General features: G+C 38.6%; 1 protein-coding gene across 13 annotated transcripts in view; it reads right to left on the reverse strand.

The window, feature by feature from the left end:
- The window catches only part of DISP1 (dispatched RND transporter family member 1), a 209,499-nt gene that overhangs the window by 39,367 nt on the left and 155,363 nt on the right, over nucleotides 1-14,769 (reverse strand). For 6 of the 13 annotated variants that reach the window (XM_059942046.1, XM_059942022.1, XM_059942028.1 and 3 more), the window contains one exon: nucleotides 12,596-13,121. The exons of 1 other annotated variant lie outside the window; for it this stretch is intronic. In XM_059942046.1, coding sequence (XP_059798029.1) covers nucleotides 12,596-13,104 — 509 coding nt within the window. In that variant the 5' untranslated portion in view covers nucleotides 13,105-13,121. The remainder of the gene's footprint in view (nucleotides 1-12,595; nucleotides 13,122-14,769) is intronic. 6 more of the 13 variants (XM_059942068.1, XM_059942054.1, XM_059942058.1 and 3 more) reach the window with 2 other exon arrangements.

Raw genomic sequence — 14,769 nt, forward strand, 5'->3', positions numbered from 1 at the left:
AAGAAACAGTTTAAAGCAATTAGCATTCTGAAAAGGACAACTGGTTAATTAAAAATATTTTTAAATGACTGAAAAGTAGCTTTGCTTGAAAGAAACCATTCTTCCTCAGCCCATGGAGTTAAATTTGCATAGTTAAGCTGGAGGTTATAAGCCAAACAGCCCCATGTGTTACATTTTAAAGTTATACTAAATTATAAAGCACTTGCCCTTAAACTCAAACCTTCCCATGCCAGACTGTTGCTGTGAGCCCCACACAAAACATGCTAAATGAGAGTGTAATATATACTTTTCTTAATAAGATGTGAATAATCATCACTAATGGGAGATCCAAGAAAAGCTCATAAGAAAGCCAGAAAAATCTTACGAAACTTAACTAACTTAAGAGGCTGGAATGCTGGAATGAAGTTTAAAATCCGCAAGCCAAAATACTCACCAGATAACTAATGCTGCTCCCTTAGAATTTTAAGCTTTGGGAGATGGAGGTCAGGGGTAAGGAGGTTAAAAAAAATTAATACAATTTGGAGCTCAATGTAGGGTTTAATTCTGCATTAGATTGAGATCTTTTAACAATCAAATAATACATTTAAATAAATCTCTCCTGGCGATTGCTTTACAATGAAGTAGTTTTAGTTTCTGGTAGCCAATAAGGTAGGTCAATGGCTGACAGCTAAAAAACAAAGTTTCAGAATAATACGTAGAAAACAAAGACTCAGAATATTTAGTGTTGGCCAGGACCAAAAAAATAATCTGAGTCTAGTTCTCGATTATATATATAAGTGGAAACGAAGATACAGTCATTAATCAGATTTCTGTGTAAACTTCTAAAGTGTAGGGGGGAAAAGTCTGATACAGTAATCTTATTCCCTGATATCTGTCACCTCGTTCCTCACCAGGGCTAGAAGATTCCTCCTCCCTGAACTACCTTTCCTTCCCCCACAAAACACTCCAATCCCTTTAAAGGGACCTTCACTGTCAGGTCAAGGAGTCTGGGGAAACTATGGAAGATTTCTGAGCAGAGGAGTGACATAATGAAAGCAGTGTTTTAGGAAGGGGGAGGCGGGCAGTCCCAAGTGACCACAGATGCACAAAGAGGGTCTGAAGGAATGAATGTATTAGCTGTCCATTCTTGTTTCTTACTAGACACACAAAATAGTGTTTAGAAAGAGTAAACTGCTCATATTCCTGTAGAAATCATCATGCTTGAATCTCAAGCTATTTGATAACTATCAGAGCCCTCCCTGTACCATTCAAATGGGGAGAAGTAATTAATTTACCTAAACCAACAACTCAGCAAATTCACATAGAATATGGCATCAAATCTGGCCCTAGACCCTCTCGTTTTATTCCAAGTCATAAAATACATATGGACAAAGAAAAACCCCAACTCTTATTTAGGAATTTATGTTTCGTCCACCAGTTCTATAATCTGCTGACTGCTTATAAAGTCTCTTATACTAGATTTGCAAATATCCTGGAGGTGGCCAGAGCTGAGCAAACAGAAAGGTTATTCTGGGCTGACTCTCCCCAGTGCACAGAGTCTCCTGGCCCCTCCCTGTCTTCCTCAAAAGGGCTCCAGAATCATTTATGAAAGTAGCTTAGGAGCTGTGGGAGTGAACAGGGTCTTTACCTTTCCTTTCTTACGTCTTCATGAATGAGGCTGTAATTTTTTTTTAAAGTTAGAAACCAAGGCATTGGGGGGGGGTGATTTAAAGGACAGGAGGAGCTACCCCTCAAACAGACTCAAACAACAATTAACAAAACAGGGTTAAGGGAACAAAGCCTTTTAAACCTTCTCCCACTGTTTGGGAAATATCTTACTCCAGGAGACCAGTGTGCCTGATTTTCACTACCAAGACATCACAAAATTGAGTTCTGCATAAAAAGGACTTGACTGATGTTCAATTATTTATTCATGTCATTCAACAATTTCTGAGTGTTTACTAAATGCCAGGCACCTTGGTAGGCCCTGGAGATACACAAAAAGCAGTACAAAAGAAATGGTTCAACAAACAAGCCTAGGGAAATATCAATGAATCAAAGGTATTAGAACTATGTAATTACTGCATATAAAGTACTTAGATACTTAATAAGCGCTTTTTATGATGATTCCACAACATTTGGAATCCACTGTTTTGGGGGAGCAGTCTTCTTTGACTAACTATAGCATATTGTTCTCCAAAGGTCGAATGAGATGAATCCAGTAGGCACAATGCCCTGGGCCGCCTCCTCTGAGCTCTTCTCCAGACAAAGGACACTGCCCGCCAGGCTGCCTCACACTTGCTCCCACTCCCATGTGCTGCCGGCCTCCTCTCCCATATTTCAGGCAGTTGGTCTCCTGTCTGTTTTTGAAAGACCCATTTCATCTCCCATGGCGCTTTCTCTAAGCTATCCTATGACCCCATCTTCCTCTTTGGGACTCACATACCCCTCTAAACTCTGATTTTGGTTCTCAGAGACTGTGGTTATTTTTGCCCCAATCATCTCTCTCCTATTAGACAATAAATGGCTTGATGGCAGGGACCAATCTGACTTTGTGAGGTTTTTAAAAAATTTAAGCTTTGTCAATTTTTCACATAAAAAAAGATGTCCTGAGAATTGGGGAGGGGGAGTGATAATCATTCATTCAACAAATATTTGAGTTCCAGTGATGCCCCAGGCACTAAACTCCAAAATACCAAGCAGTTGACTCTCTGGTTTGTGTTTTTTTTAAAAACAGACATGATTTTGTAGAATCCATTTTGCTGAAAAGAACACAACACAGTAGAGCAATGAAAATTCTCCTATAAATGTGAAGTTCTATAAAGTCTTTTAAATTACACCTAACAATCCACTTAAGTTTGGAAAGAAGACGCAGTAGTACAATTGGTTTTTTTCCTGCAATCAGCGATGTGACTGATCTATAACAATGTCTTTTATGTTTTACTGTTTGCTAAATATTTTACCTTTTTAAACTTTTTTTAACTGAAAAGAAAAATTTGAACCATTCCTCTTTTTTTCTTCACTCTCTAGAACCTGCTAAACAAGTAGGAGTACTATAGAAAGGGGGTAATTAAAGAATGTATTTGTTTCATTCCAAAATGTTATATTAATTTCAAGAAATAAAGAGGGTATTGTTTCCTGACATTTATTATTAAAGAAAGAGATGACCAAGGCTCATAGTCTGAAATGTATTACAGACTGCAATGCATTCCATGAGGCATAGCACACTCTGAAATTGGTTCATTTATAGTATAAAGAAGTCTCTAAAAGAAGTCCTATTAATAAAATAGGCCTTCACTCAATCTGACTGCCAAACTGACTTACTTTGGCAAGCAAGCTTGGAACATTTTAAATTTTACAAACATTATCCTGTTTTAAAAAAGTTAATTTTGACTACTTTAAGGAATGTAAAAATAAACCTTGGTTTCAGTGAAATCAAGATTAAATCTTACCAGACGTCTAAAGTTAACTGTCATAATCAGATGTTACAATTAATGTAAAGTATAAAGGCTCTGAGTCTTTGCGGCTGGAGAGGCCCATTTATTCTCAACACCCCCCCTTTTCCTCTTCTAGAAGGCAAATTAGTGACCATCTTTCCCACTTGCTCTTTCCTGTAGGTCGATGGGGTAAAAAGTATGCAATTTATAAATAAGAATGAAAAGCAATACATCGTGTATTCATTTAAATCAGGATTCAGTAACAGCTTGATTTCTGTCACAATACTAACAGAATTAAGTGCACACAGCAAAGAACAACAACAACAACAAAAATTTAAGAGAAGAAAATGAAAGGAACAAACGTAGAAGGAGAAGAGAAAGGAGACTAATAATTTGGTTCTAGGCACTATGCTATGTGAAAAAAATAACCACTGTTATTCCATTTTTACAGAGACAGAAATTAAGGCTGAGAGAGATGCAATATTTACCCAAGATCACAAAGCTATTCAATGGCAGAGCCAGGATTCATTCAAACACAGGGATTCCCGTCTAAAGCTCATGCTCTTCCCACCTCATGTTGTGTAGTGAGGAAAGGAGGAAGGATTGAGGAAAGAAAAGTGAGAGCTGTAATACAGCACTAGCAATTACTTCTAGAGGCTAGCTGTACTAATTCATCTACCTTTCAGAAAAAATTTGTTTTGACATTTGTACTTTAGATCTACTTACAAAAAGCTCAGGCCATAAATCAACTATACTTCAATAAAAAACAAACACAAAAAACAAAAAGCCCAGGCAACTAAAAATTCAATAAATTGATACTTTCGCCTTTGGCTTGATCTGCAGAAGTTTTTGTAAGATGTAACTGTGGCTTCTAGAAGATGTCAAGGGATATTGCCTACTGGCTACGATTTTTTTATAATATGGGGCTTTAGTCCTTCAGATTTTTGAAGAAAAGGGATTTTATCTTTTGTCATTTCTTAGTGTTATATTTCAAACAAAATACAAGCAATCATACTCCAATTAATTAGAATTATGTTGACCAAAAAGGGTATTTACTGCCAAATACTGCTGTTACTCTACATCATACGTGCTCAATTTGCGGCCACAGAGGTTAAAAAGGGATCTCGGTTGCTTTAACAGAGGCAAGAAAGATAGTCCTGTCCAATAAAAGTTTCTGCAGTGATGGAAATGTTCTGTATCTGTGCTGTCCAATATGGTAGCCACTCGTCACATCTGGCTACTGAGCCCTTGAAATGTGCCTAGCGTGACTGAAGAACTGAATTTTTAATCTAATTGGACCCTCCTGAACATCACAGGTCTAAAGAAAGCAGTTTATCCATTCCTTCCTGCCAAAGACACCTGCCAAGCAGTCCTGGCCAGGTTACTATTTATGGCAATTGTATATAAAGACAAATGATTATTTAGCTATTAGTAACCTTCCAATGGTAAGAGAGGAAAAGCGGAGAAAATGAATTTAGAAAACGATACATAGTCTGGTTCTTCTTTTTGGCTTGTGCCCCTGCAAAAGCTCTGATATTTAACTTTTGTGCTCCAGAGAATACAGCCGTCAATATTTGTAGATAAAAGAAGGCTATCTACCTGAGGTCAGCCCATGCTGAAATCTAAGTATCTTACCCTGTCCACATTACCTCTACATCTTTGAAATTGGGGACCATGCTTGCAGTTTTTACCTCTGTCTCCAGCACTTAACACTTACTAAGTATTCATTAAATTCTTGCTAAGTAAGTGAGCAACCTTGAATTTCTCCGTTCATTGCTCCAACATCTTAGAAGAGCCATTTGAGTTGAGTCTGGCATTTTGGGCAAATCAGAGACTCTGGGATCGGTGTTAATGCCAAGGTTCACGCTACACTGCTGATGAAGTGTTCAGAGTGATTTTTGGTTCAAATTTCCTAACTAACTAAAATAACACAACTGCCGTGGCTCAGGGAAGGGAGAAGGGTGGAGCATTGCGGGCCAGGTGTAGCAAAGTAAGACCCTTTGGAAAATGATGCTCAGGTCTATAATTTACCCCTGGATGTTATGATACAACATATACAGAAGAACCAGATTTCAAGTGGTAGATTCTATCTCTTTTAACATAATACCAGAATTCTCATTTCTTACTTTTTAGGAAAAAGAGTTCCCTTCATAGAAAGTAACTAGTGTCCTAAGGGGAAACAAAAAGAAAACCTCTGAGAAAAGTGAGAGTGAAATTGGAAAACTAGTAAAGAACCCGAGGAGAAAGGAAATATAGGTTACAAAAATTATATAGTCACAATGTATGGGGAGGCAGGGACTATGTTTATTTAAGCTTTCAGGGGCTGAGCTAATGCTAGAGTTCCATGGTCCCCTCTGTGCCAAGCCTTCTTAACTCAGTATAGCTCTAATTTCTCCAGGGTGCCATGGGGAACATTCAACGTGACCATATGTCTACAAAATCACCCTCAGAGAAATAAAAATGCATTTGGCAGGCACCCAAAACTATCACAGGTTCCCTACCATGATAATGAGTCTATGGCCATTGCCAAGTATCATTTATGGAGTCCCTTATTACAATCAAGAACATTTTTTGCAACACCAAATTAAAACGTAAGTACAGTTTGGATTAGAAATCTTGTATGCTATTTTTGGATGCAGAACTCCCTAGTAATTGTGTCACAATACCATTACCCTTTCACTTTAATATGGCAGTAAGAAGGTTTCCAAATGAATCATTCAAAACTTTGCTTCAACCAGCACACATGGAACGTAACTGGCTCCTGAGAAGCATTTTCCAGATCTTTGTAGGATAAAGAGCAAATCAGCCTTTTAGATAACTTGAATTACCATTCAGCCTTTTAGATAATTTGACTGTATTCAGGATGTAAAATTAGGAAAAGCTGTCTCTCCTGACCATCCAAATGACCCCTTCACTCTGGCCATCCTCTTCTCTTTACACTTCCTTAAGTAGACTTCTATTTTTGTACGCTTTCCCCTTCCAACTTCCCCCCACCTTCTACGTTCTGCGTCCTGCAGGCAGTCCCTTTATCATGTCCTGGTCATCTTTCAAGGGTCACTCAAATTCTCTCTTCTCACTCAGCCTGCCCCTAACCTTACTAACCTCCAGGGATCCTTCTCACCTCTGAACTCCTGAGTGCTTTATTGTTTCTATTGCAAAAGGAACTTCTCCTTATTATTATCATACTTATTTTATTCTTTAACTCCCCTGGTGATCCTGATGATCAGCTAGGTTGAGGACTTATGGGTAGGGGCTCTGTCTCATGGTAAGGAGAGACTACTTTCTGCCATTTTTAATTCCTTAGTGTTCTCACTTAGTCACATTAATCAACAGCTGAGTGATGGGTATAAGGATAGGAATCTACAAATGAAAAAGCCAGAAGCTTTAAAATGAGATCTATTTGGGGACTTCCCTGGTGGCGCCGTGGTTAAGAATCTGCCTGCCAATGCAAGGGACACGGGTTCGAGCCCTGGTCCGGGAAGATCCCACATGGCGCAGAGCAACTAAGCCCGTGCGCCATAACTACTGAGCCTGCGCTCTAGAGCCCGCAAGCCACAACTACTGAGCCTGCGTGCCACAACTACTGAAGCCCGCGCGCCTAGAGCCCGTGCTCCACAAGAGAAGCCACCACAATGAGAAGCCTGCGCACCACAAGGAAGAGCAGTCCCTGCTCGCCGCAACTAGAGAAAGCCCACATGCAGCAACAAAGACCCAATGTAGCTAAAAATAAATAAATAAATAAAATAAATTAAAAAAAAAAAAGAGAGATCTATTTGAACTACTTAATATTTGGTGATAAATGGAATCAAAAGAGAATATCCTAAATGTGATCCTTGCAATTATCTTAATTTAATCAACCAGAAGCTTAACAGAGGGTTTTAAAAAGCAAAAGACATATACAAGTGGTTGATTATAATGAATCTTTTAGATAGATTTATTACAGCTTAAAGAGTCAAGAAGGGATGAAACAGAACTTACTGTAGTACAGAAGGTGGGGAAAAGAGAAATGGGAATATGAATGACAGAAAGGAGGCGGCAAAGGAGCTGGGATAAAATTATATTTTCTATTTGATTGACGCTTTAAAACATTCTCTATGGTTTAAGTACTTTACAAACAAATAACAACTTTAAAAATAAAACAAAATACCAACCAGGTGGGCGCATTTGTGGTGTAGGTGCAAAGAGCAATAGCAATTGAAAGTGCCTAGGATCTTCCATCTGTACACAATTTTGCTCCAAGGCCGTCAACCTTTAACGTACTTTTTAAGCGATGTGAATACTCTATACTTTTATCAAGTCATGAATACATCTTAAACATTAATTGAATAACGCTTCATTAAGTATTTGAGATTATCAATTTTTTAAAAAGCAACATGCAAGGGCTTCCCTGGTGGCGCAGTGGTTGAGAATCTGCCTGCCAATGCAGGGGACACAGGTTCGAGCCCTGGTCTGGGAAGATCCCACATGCCGCGGAGCAACTGGGCCCGTGAGCCACAATTACTGAGCCTGCGCGTCTGGAGCCTGTGCTCCGCAACAAGAGAGGCCGCGATAGTGAGAGGCCCGCGCACCGCGATGAAGAGTGGCCCCCGCTTGCCACAACTAGAGAAAACCCTTGCACAGAAACGAAGACCCAACACAGTCATAAATAAATAAATAAACAAATATTAAAAAAAAAAAAAAAAGTAAGAAATCACAAAAGGAAAATAGATTTAGAGAGTTAACATTCCTGATAGAGATCAGCCTCTAGAACCTTCGTTCTAAGTTTCCTAAACGTGTTGGGTAGAATAACTAATAAAAGGCAGCAAAGTATCACATGACATCCTCATTTACAGAATTTCTCAGCGAGGACATCCCGCATAACCTATCCCAAACTGCCCTGCTCTCCCTTACACAGTAGCTATATCCATGTCCACATTTGCTTCGGTGGGTATATTACTGGTTTGGGAAAGACAGACACAGCACCTGGCTTAGTGCCTTGCCTATAGCACAATTCTGCAAATAAATACATTCTGGGCTGAACCTAAAAGCTGCAGTTTTCATCCTAGGATAACCTCCAACAGTATTGTTACCCTCAATGTAATTGTTACGTATTACTCAGCATCCTCATTCTTTCAAGAAAGCTCAAAGGATCACACTCTTCCACTGTTACTGCCCCACCCTCCATCCTCAGAAGCTCTGCTTGCTTGGAGTTCTTCTCCTATCCTCTCCATTTTAGTGATCAGCATTACCATCTACCCATCTAGTTGCTCAAGCCAGGAAACTGAAAATCAGTTGTGATTCTTCTTCCCTTCCTCCCCCATATCCAATGGTTCACAAGATCTAGTAGATTCTACCTCAAAAATCTCTCTAGCTGAAATTACTTCTAAATCCTGGATCAAGTCACCGCCAGCTCTCACCTGAATTACTATAACAAGCCTTCTAACCGTCTTCCTCCAGTTCAATCTACTCTCCACCATGCAGTTTATGGACCTCTCTAAAATGTGAATCTGATAGTGTTTCTTTTCTGCTCAAAAATCTGTAATGCCACACCCATTAGGATGGCTATCATAAAACAATTAAAAAAAAACAAACAAACAGAAAAGAACAAGGATGTGCACAGCAGCTGTGGAAACAGTCTGGTGGTTCCTCAAGAAGTTAAACATAGAATTACCATATGATCCAGTAATTGCACTTCTGGGTATATAACCAAAAGAAGTGAAAGCAGGAACTCAAACAGATATTGTATACACAGGTTCATAGCAACATTATTCACAATAGCTGAAAGGTGGAGCAACCCAAGTGTCCATCGACACATAAATGGATAAACATAATGTGGTATATACATACAATGAGATATTATTCAGCCTTACAAAGGAAGAAAATTTTGATACATGCTATGACTTGGATGAGCCTTGAAGACAGTATGCTAAGTGAAATCAGACAGTCATAAAAGAACAAATACTGTATGATTCCACTTATATGAGGTACCTAGAATAGCCAAATTCATGGAGATAGAAAATAGAACAGTGGTTGACAGGGGCTGGGGGAGGGAAGAATGGGAAATTATTGTCTAAAGGGTATGGAGTTTCAGTTTGGGAAGATGAAGAATGTTCTGGAGAAAGAATGGTGGTGATGGTTGCACAACAATGTGAATGTACTTAATGCTACTGAATTGTACACATACAAATGGTTCAAATGATAAATTTTATGTTCTATATATTTTTTCATAATAAAAAAGTCGTGCACACACAAAAATCTATACTGCCTCTCCACTGGCCTCAGGATACAGTCCTGAGATCTCCTAATGTGATTCACAATGCCCCTCAGGATTTAGTCCCAATATACCTCTCCCCTTGCTATTACTCTTTGTTCCTTCAGGGCCTAGTCATACCCAGCTACGCTGGAGCTGTGCTCACACTACTTTATACATCTTTATACAAACTATTCCCACTGTCTACAAGACAACCTCTTCTCCATTTGTAATGTTTTTCATTTTCATCCCTGTATGTCCCTTCTTGGTATCTCTTATCACAATATTGTAGCTGCCTGTTTGCTTTTCTGTCTCCCTTCCTACTAGCTTATAGCTCTATGAAGGAAAAAATAAAGTCTCATTTCATTTAGAACTACATCTTTGGTGCCTGGCACATACAAATACTCAGTAAATATTGTTGATTATGTAAGTTCATAAATGTAGCAGATAGGGAAGAGTTTCAGGAAGCACACATTTTACAATAAAGTATGTAATATACACAACTGGACACATACCATTCCTTCGCAGGCATCTTTAAAAAGATTCTACGTCTGTTGCAGTTTATCAAAAGGCTCAAATTCTTGAGATAAAATTCTAATATGAAAGATTTCTCACATAAAATTCCAGTTTCCTCTACAACTCTTCCTGATGGACAAATATGGCACGTTTTATCAGTTTGTTTTTTAATGCCATTCTATTTAAAGTTGTATGTATATAGGACTCTCATTCCTTTAAAATTAGGTCATTCAGAAATGGTAAGCCAAAGTCCTGAAAATACTGACAATGCCTATCATATTGAAACAATTGGTTACTTATCTGTTGTTTTACTGCTTTGTGAAGTTTTTTAAATGAGGGATTAGCTTCAAAATGTAGAACTCTCTATCTCATCTCACATCCTGCAACCATATAATTTATGATTCTGAAATATCAATATTTATGACCATAAAATTTCAAAACTAACCACTTACACTGTTTCATTCAAAGTGGAAAGAGTCTAAAACTGGCCATGCAGCACAATGCTGTCAGGACCAATCTTCTAAGAAATGGCTTTGGTGAGTGTTTTTATTATAGTTCTATAAACTAAAAGACTCTCACATCTAATATGGAAAAATGTATTCAGAAACTGTAGAAACACGCTAGAGAAGACTCCCCCTACCCCCCACCCCTTGTCATTTTCCCCATCTTTCTCTTCCTCTCTTTTCAAAAGAGTGAAACCAGATAATCTCAGCAGCATCTAAAATCTGATGAAGGTGAAAAGTATTTATTACTTAATCCCTGTCTGGATGTGACTTTTTAAAAACTTGATATATAATTGCCGTATAACATTATATTAGTTTCAGGTGTACAACGTAATGATTCGATATTTGTATATATTGTAAAATGATCACCACAATAAGTCTGGTTAACATCCATTACCACACACATTTACAAAATTTTTTTTTCTTGTGATGAGAACTTTTATGATCTACTCTCTTAGCAACTTTCAGCTATACAATACAGTATTATTAGCTATGGTCACCATGCTGTATATTACATCTCCATGACTTATTTATTTTAGAACTGGAAGTCTGTACTCACTCTTTAATTAAACGTGAATATGCTATATGCATACAATGGATTACTACTCAGCAATAAAAAGGGAAACTAATACACATAGCAATTAGACAGTCTCAAAAATGTTATGAGTCAAAATTGCCAGACACAAAAGAGTACCTACTGCATGATTCCATTCATATGAAGTTTCAGAGCAAACAAAATAATTTATGGTAACAGAACTCAGAACAGTGCTTCTGGTGAAGAGAGAAGGAATGACTAAGAAGTGGCATAAAGGAACTTCCTGGGGTGACAGGAATGTTCTACATCCAACCGAGGTGTGCATTATACTAGTGTATACATCTGTCAAAACTGATCAAACTCTACACTTAAGATATGTGCATTTCCCTGTACATAAATTATACCCTAATATTAAATGAGAAGGTTGTCTTCTAGCTCTTTTAAGACTTTTTATTACCAAAAAATGTGAAATAATTCTTGGTCTCTATAAAGTACTCAGTATTTTTAAAAATATATTACCATTGCTCACCTGCAGTACATGTGATTTAACTTACCCACGGAAAAAATAGCTGGAAAGCACATATCAGAGAAACTATGGCCTGAAATGGGAAGGGGAACTGGCAATGATAGAGATTTTTCTAGTACTTTTCAATCTACCAGATCTGAAAACGTTTTACAAAAAATATTTTTTAAAGTCCTATGCTACAGATTTATAGGTTTCATCTGCTAAAAGGAATTGTTGCCTTCATATGATCTCAACGTATTACACAGTCACCCAAACCACATGAACAGAAATTGTGAGTACACCCATAAGGAAGCAACTGGTTTTGTACTTCTTTTTTGTAAATGTTGATCACTATCAATAATAGCAAATACAAGACTCCTGTTTAGGCAGCCTCATCACAAATATATCTATCCCCCATGTTTAATAATAGAAATTACTAACAATAAAACCTTTTACTGAACTTTATAATTCAAGACCTAGCAGGGACATCTAACCAGCTCGCAGAAGGAGAAAACAGAAGGAAGGGTTTAATTGACTAAGAAGTTAATGGATAAAACAGATATAATATTACTTCATTTGCGTTTTAGTAGGCTTCACACAATCCACAAAATACGCATTTTGTTTTGTTTTGGTTTTTGGTTTTTTTTGGCCACACCACGTGGCTTTTGGGATCCTAGTTCTCCGACCAGAGATTGAACCTGGGCCCTCGGCAATGAAAGTGTGGAGTCCTAAACGCTGGACCGCCAGGGAATTCCTGAAATATGCACTTTTACTGGTTTCCTTTCCCTGATACATTTTTCTCTCCTCCTTTTGGAGAAATCAACACAAACAACCACATTCATGTGGAATTAGTTGAATGAGAAAGTACAGCAAAACTTCTGGACCACTCACCTTATGTTGGCTATATGCTGCGGCACAGGCTGATGCTGAAAATGGTCAGGCCACGGATGATGCAGGCAGAAGGATGGAGAGGGCTGAAGACAGCACGTTGTCTGATAAACAGGTGAATGGTTTGGACAGAGAGATGCAGAATACTCTGAGTGTGGCTGCATGCAACACGAGGCCAAAGCAGGAGGTGCTGCAGGGCCAGCCTCGGGATGGCACTCCTGGTGACTGTCATGGGTAGTCAAAGGGTGATGGTATGGGCAAGGATGGCAGCACTGGGATAACATCTGAGGCATTCTTTGGTTGTCTAAAGGCAGAAAGGATGACTTAACTGTGCCATTAGCTTGCAGGCATCCATTTGGACTCACTTTTGTTCTGGGCGCTTCTTTGGGGGTGAGTTGCTGGGCTGCAGGGTCTCCGTCACAGGGGGTGAGGGGACGAGGGCTGGTAGCACTGGTTGCGATGCCGCCATTGCTCAGAACTACAAAATCGTTGCTTCCGTTGTTCATAGCCATGCTCCAATTTCTTGACCCTAAGAAAGAAAATGATATAAAATCATCCAGTTACAGTCAGGCAGGCAATTATGTAAAAAAGATAGGAAAACTATTTTAAAACAGCTCTTTGAAAACAAGGGTTCTTGCAGGAGCTGTGAAAGCAGTGGGGGAAGCCCAGCGCACCTGCAACAGAACCAGCCATGGGTTAGGCCTCCTCGTCTTTCCTCCCAGCTACACCATGCACCTTGAGAACCCTCTCCTATCCCACTGACCACTTCCTCCCTGCCCCATCTCTATTTTCAGTGCCTGTCTTCTCTCCTCATCCTAGATGTGCAAGTATCAGTTAAGAATTAGAACATTTTAGGATGGGGGTGGGAAGGGGGTAGAAGAGACAGAAGATACCAATATCATTCTTTAGATTTTCAATAATATCATGCTTGGGGCGTTCTGATATAGGAATAATGGGCAAAATGAAGGGCTACTCTGAAGCAATTAGTTGTGTAGGTTCAGTAATGTGAATAATCTTAAGAATGCCTTATGTCTTTGAAAAATGTCAAGAAAATATGATTTTTCCTCTAAGTCACTCAGGTCCTAGAATAAGAATAAACAAAAGAAAATAAAAACTAATTAGCTAAGCTAAGAACTGTGGCAACCAAGATATCAGATGCAAAAGTTTTATCCCCTAAACCAATGAATGTAATGCTAAAAAAATAATAAAACATGCCACATAAGTTGCCATGAACTTAATAATTTGTTTTCTATGGTATGTCTTACAGGTAGCAATGCTTGCACATAAGAAAAAGAATACTATGGCTGGGATTTGCTTCAAGTGAGATTTTTGTTATTAATTTTTTCCCCTCCACCAAAGGGTCCAGGCCTTCAGTGTAAAGGAAAAATTAGTGTTCAAATTACCAGTAATATTTTTCTGTCCAGTCAACAAACAAAGGCAAAAACAGACAGCCTTCTTCCTCTCCCCTTGCCCACTTATCACCCTCTGACCAACATACACACAAAATGTGGAAATGTGCAGTAAGAAAAATAGGTCATCAAATGCTAGTGGTCTATTTAACCTACACATGAAAGCCAACAAGAAAAAAAAGAAAACCATTGTTTGGCTCACTAACCCTTCTGGCATGGCATTTTTCTGAGTGGACAAAACAGCTTCTGGAGAAATCTCTCTCCAGTCTCTCCCCACCTCTGTCAGACACACAGGTACTAGAAGAAATCGTCTCTTTTCAGTCTGAGTACACGGTTATGACAAACCTGGGTCACCCATGAGGAAGATTCCTTTGCATATTTTCACCCAATTTATAAACTGCTCAACAGGGGTATTTCTGAACAGGGAATGCCAGAACGATGCATAACGTTTCAATGTGAACACTAATACCCAGAAGATACTCACTGTACTAGGATGCAAATTTAGCATTATTGACTTATTTTCCTTTCAGATAGAGCTCGTCAAACACTCAAACACACACACACACACACACACACACACACACACACACATTCAGCTATATAAACATCAACGCTGTAAGAAATGGAAGAATTAATGTAGACATTAAAAAATTTCTTCATAAATTATTTTAGTGGAAAAGACCAAGCATTTATAAATATCAAAACATATAATGTAAATCAAGCAGATGCTACTTCTCTCATCAGCCTTACCGTCACTTTGGAAAGTAG

Source organism: Balaenoptera ricei, chromosome 1, assembly GCF_028023285.1.
Source record: "Balaenoptera ricei isolate mBalRic1 chromosome 1, mBalRic1.hap2, whole genome shotgun sequence".
In the NCBI taxonomy this organism is placed as follows: Eukaryota; Metazoa; Chordata; class Mammalia; order Artiodactyla; family Balaenopteridae; genus Balaenoptera; species Balaenoptera ricei.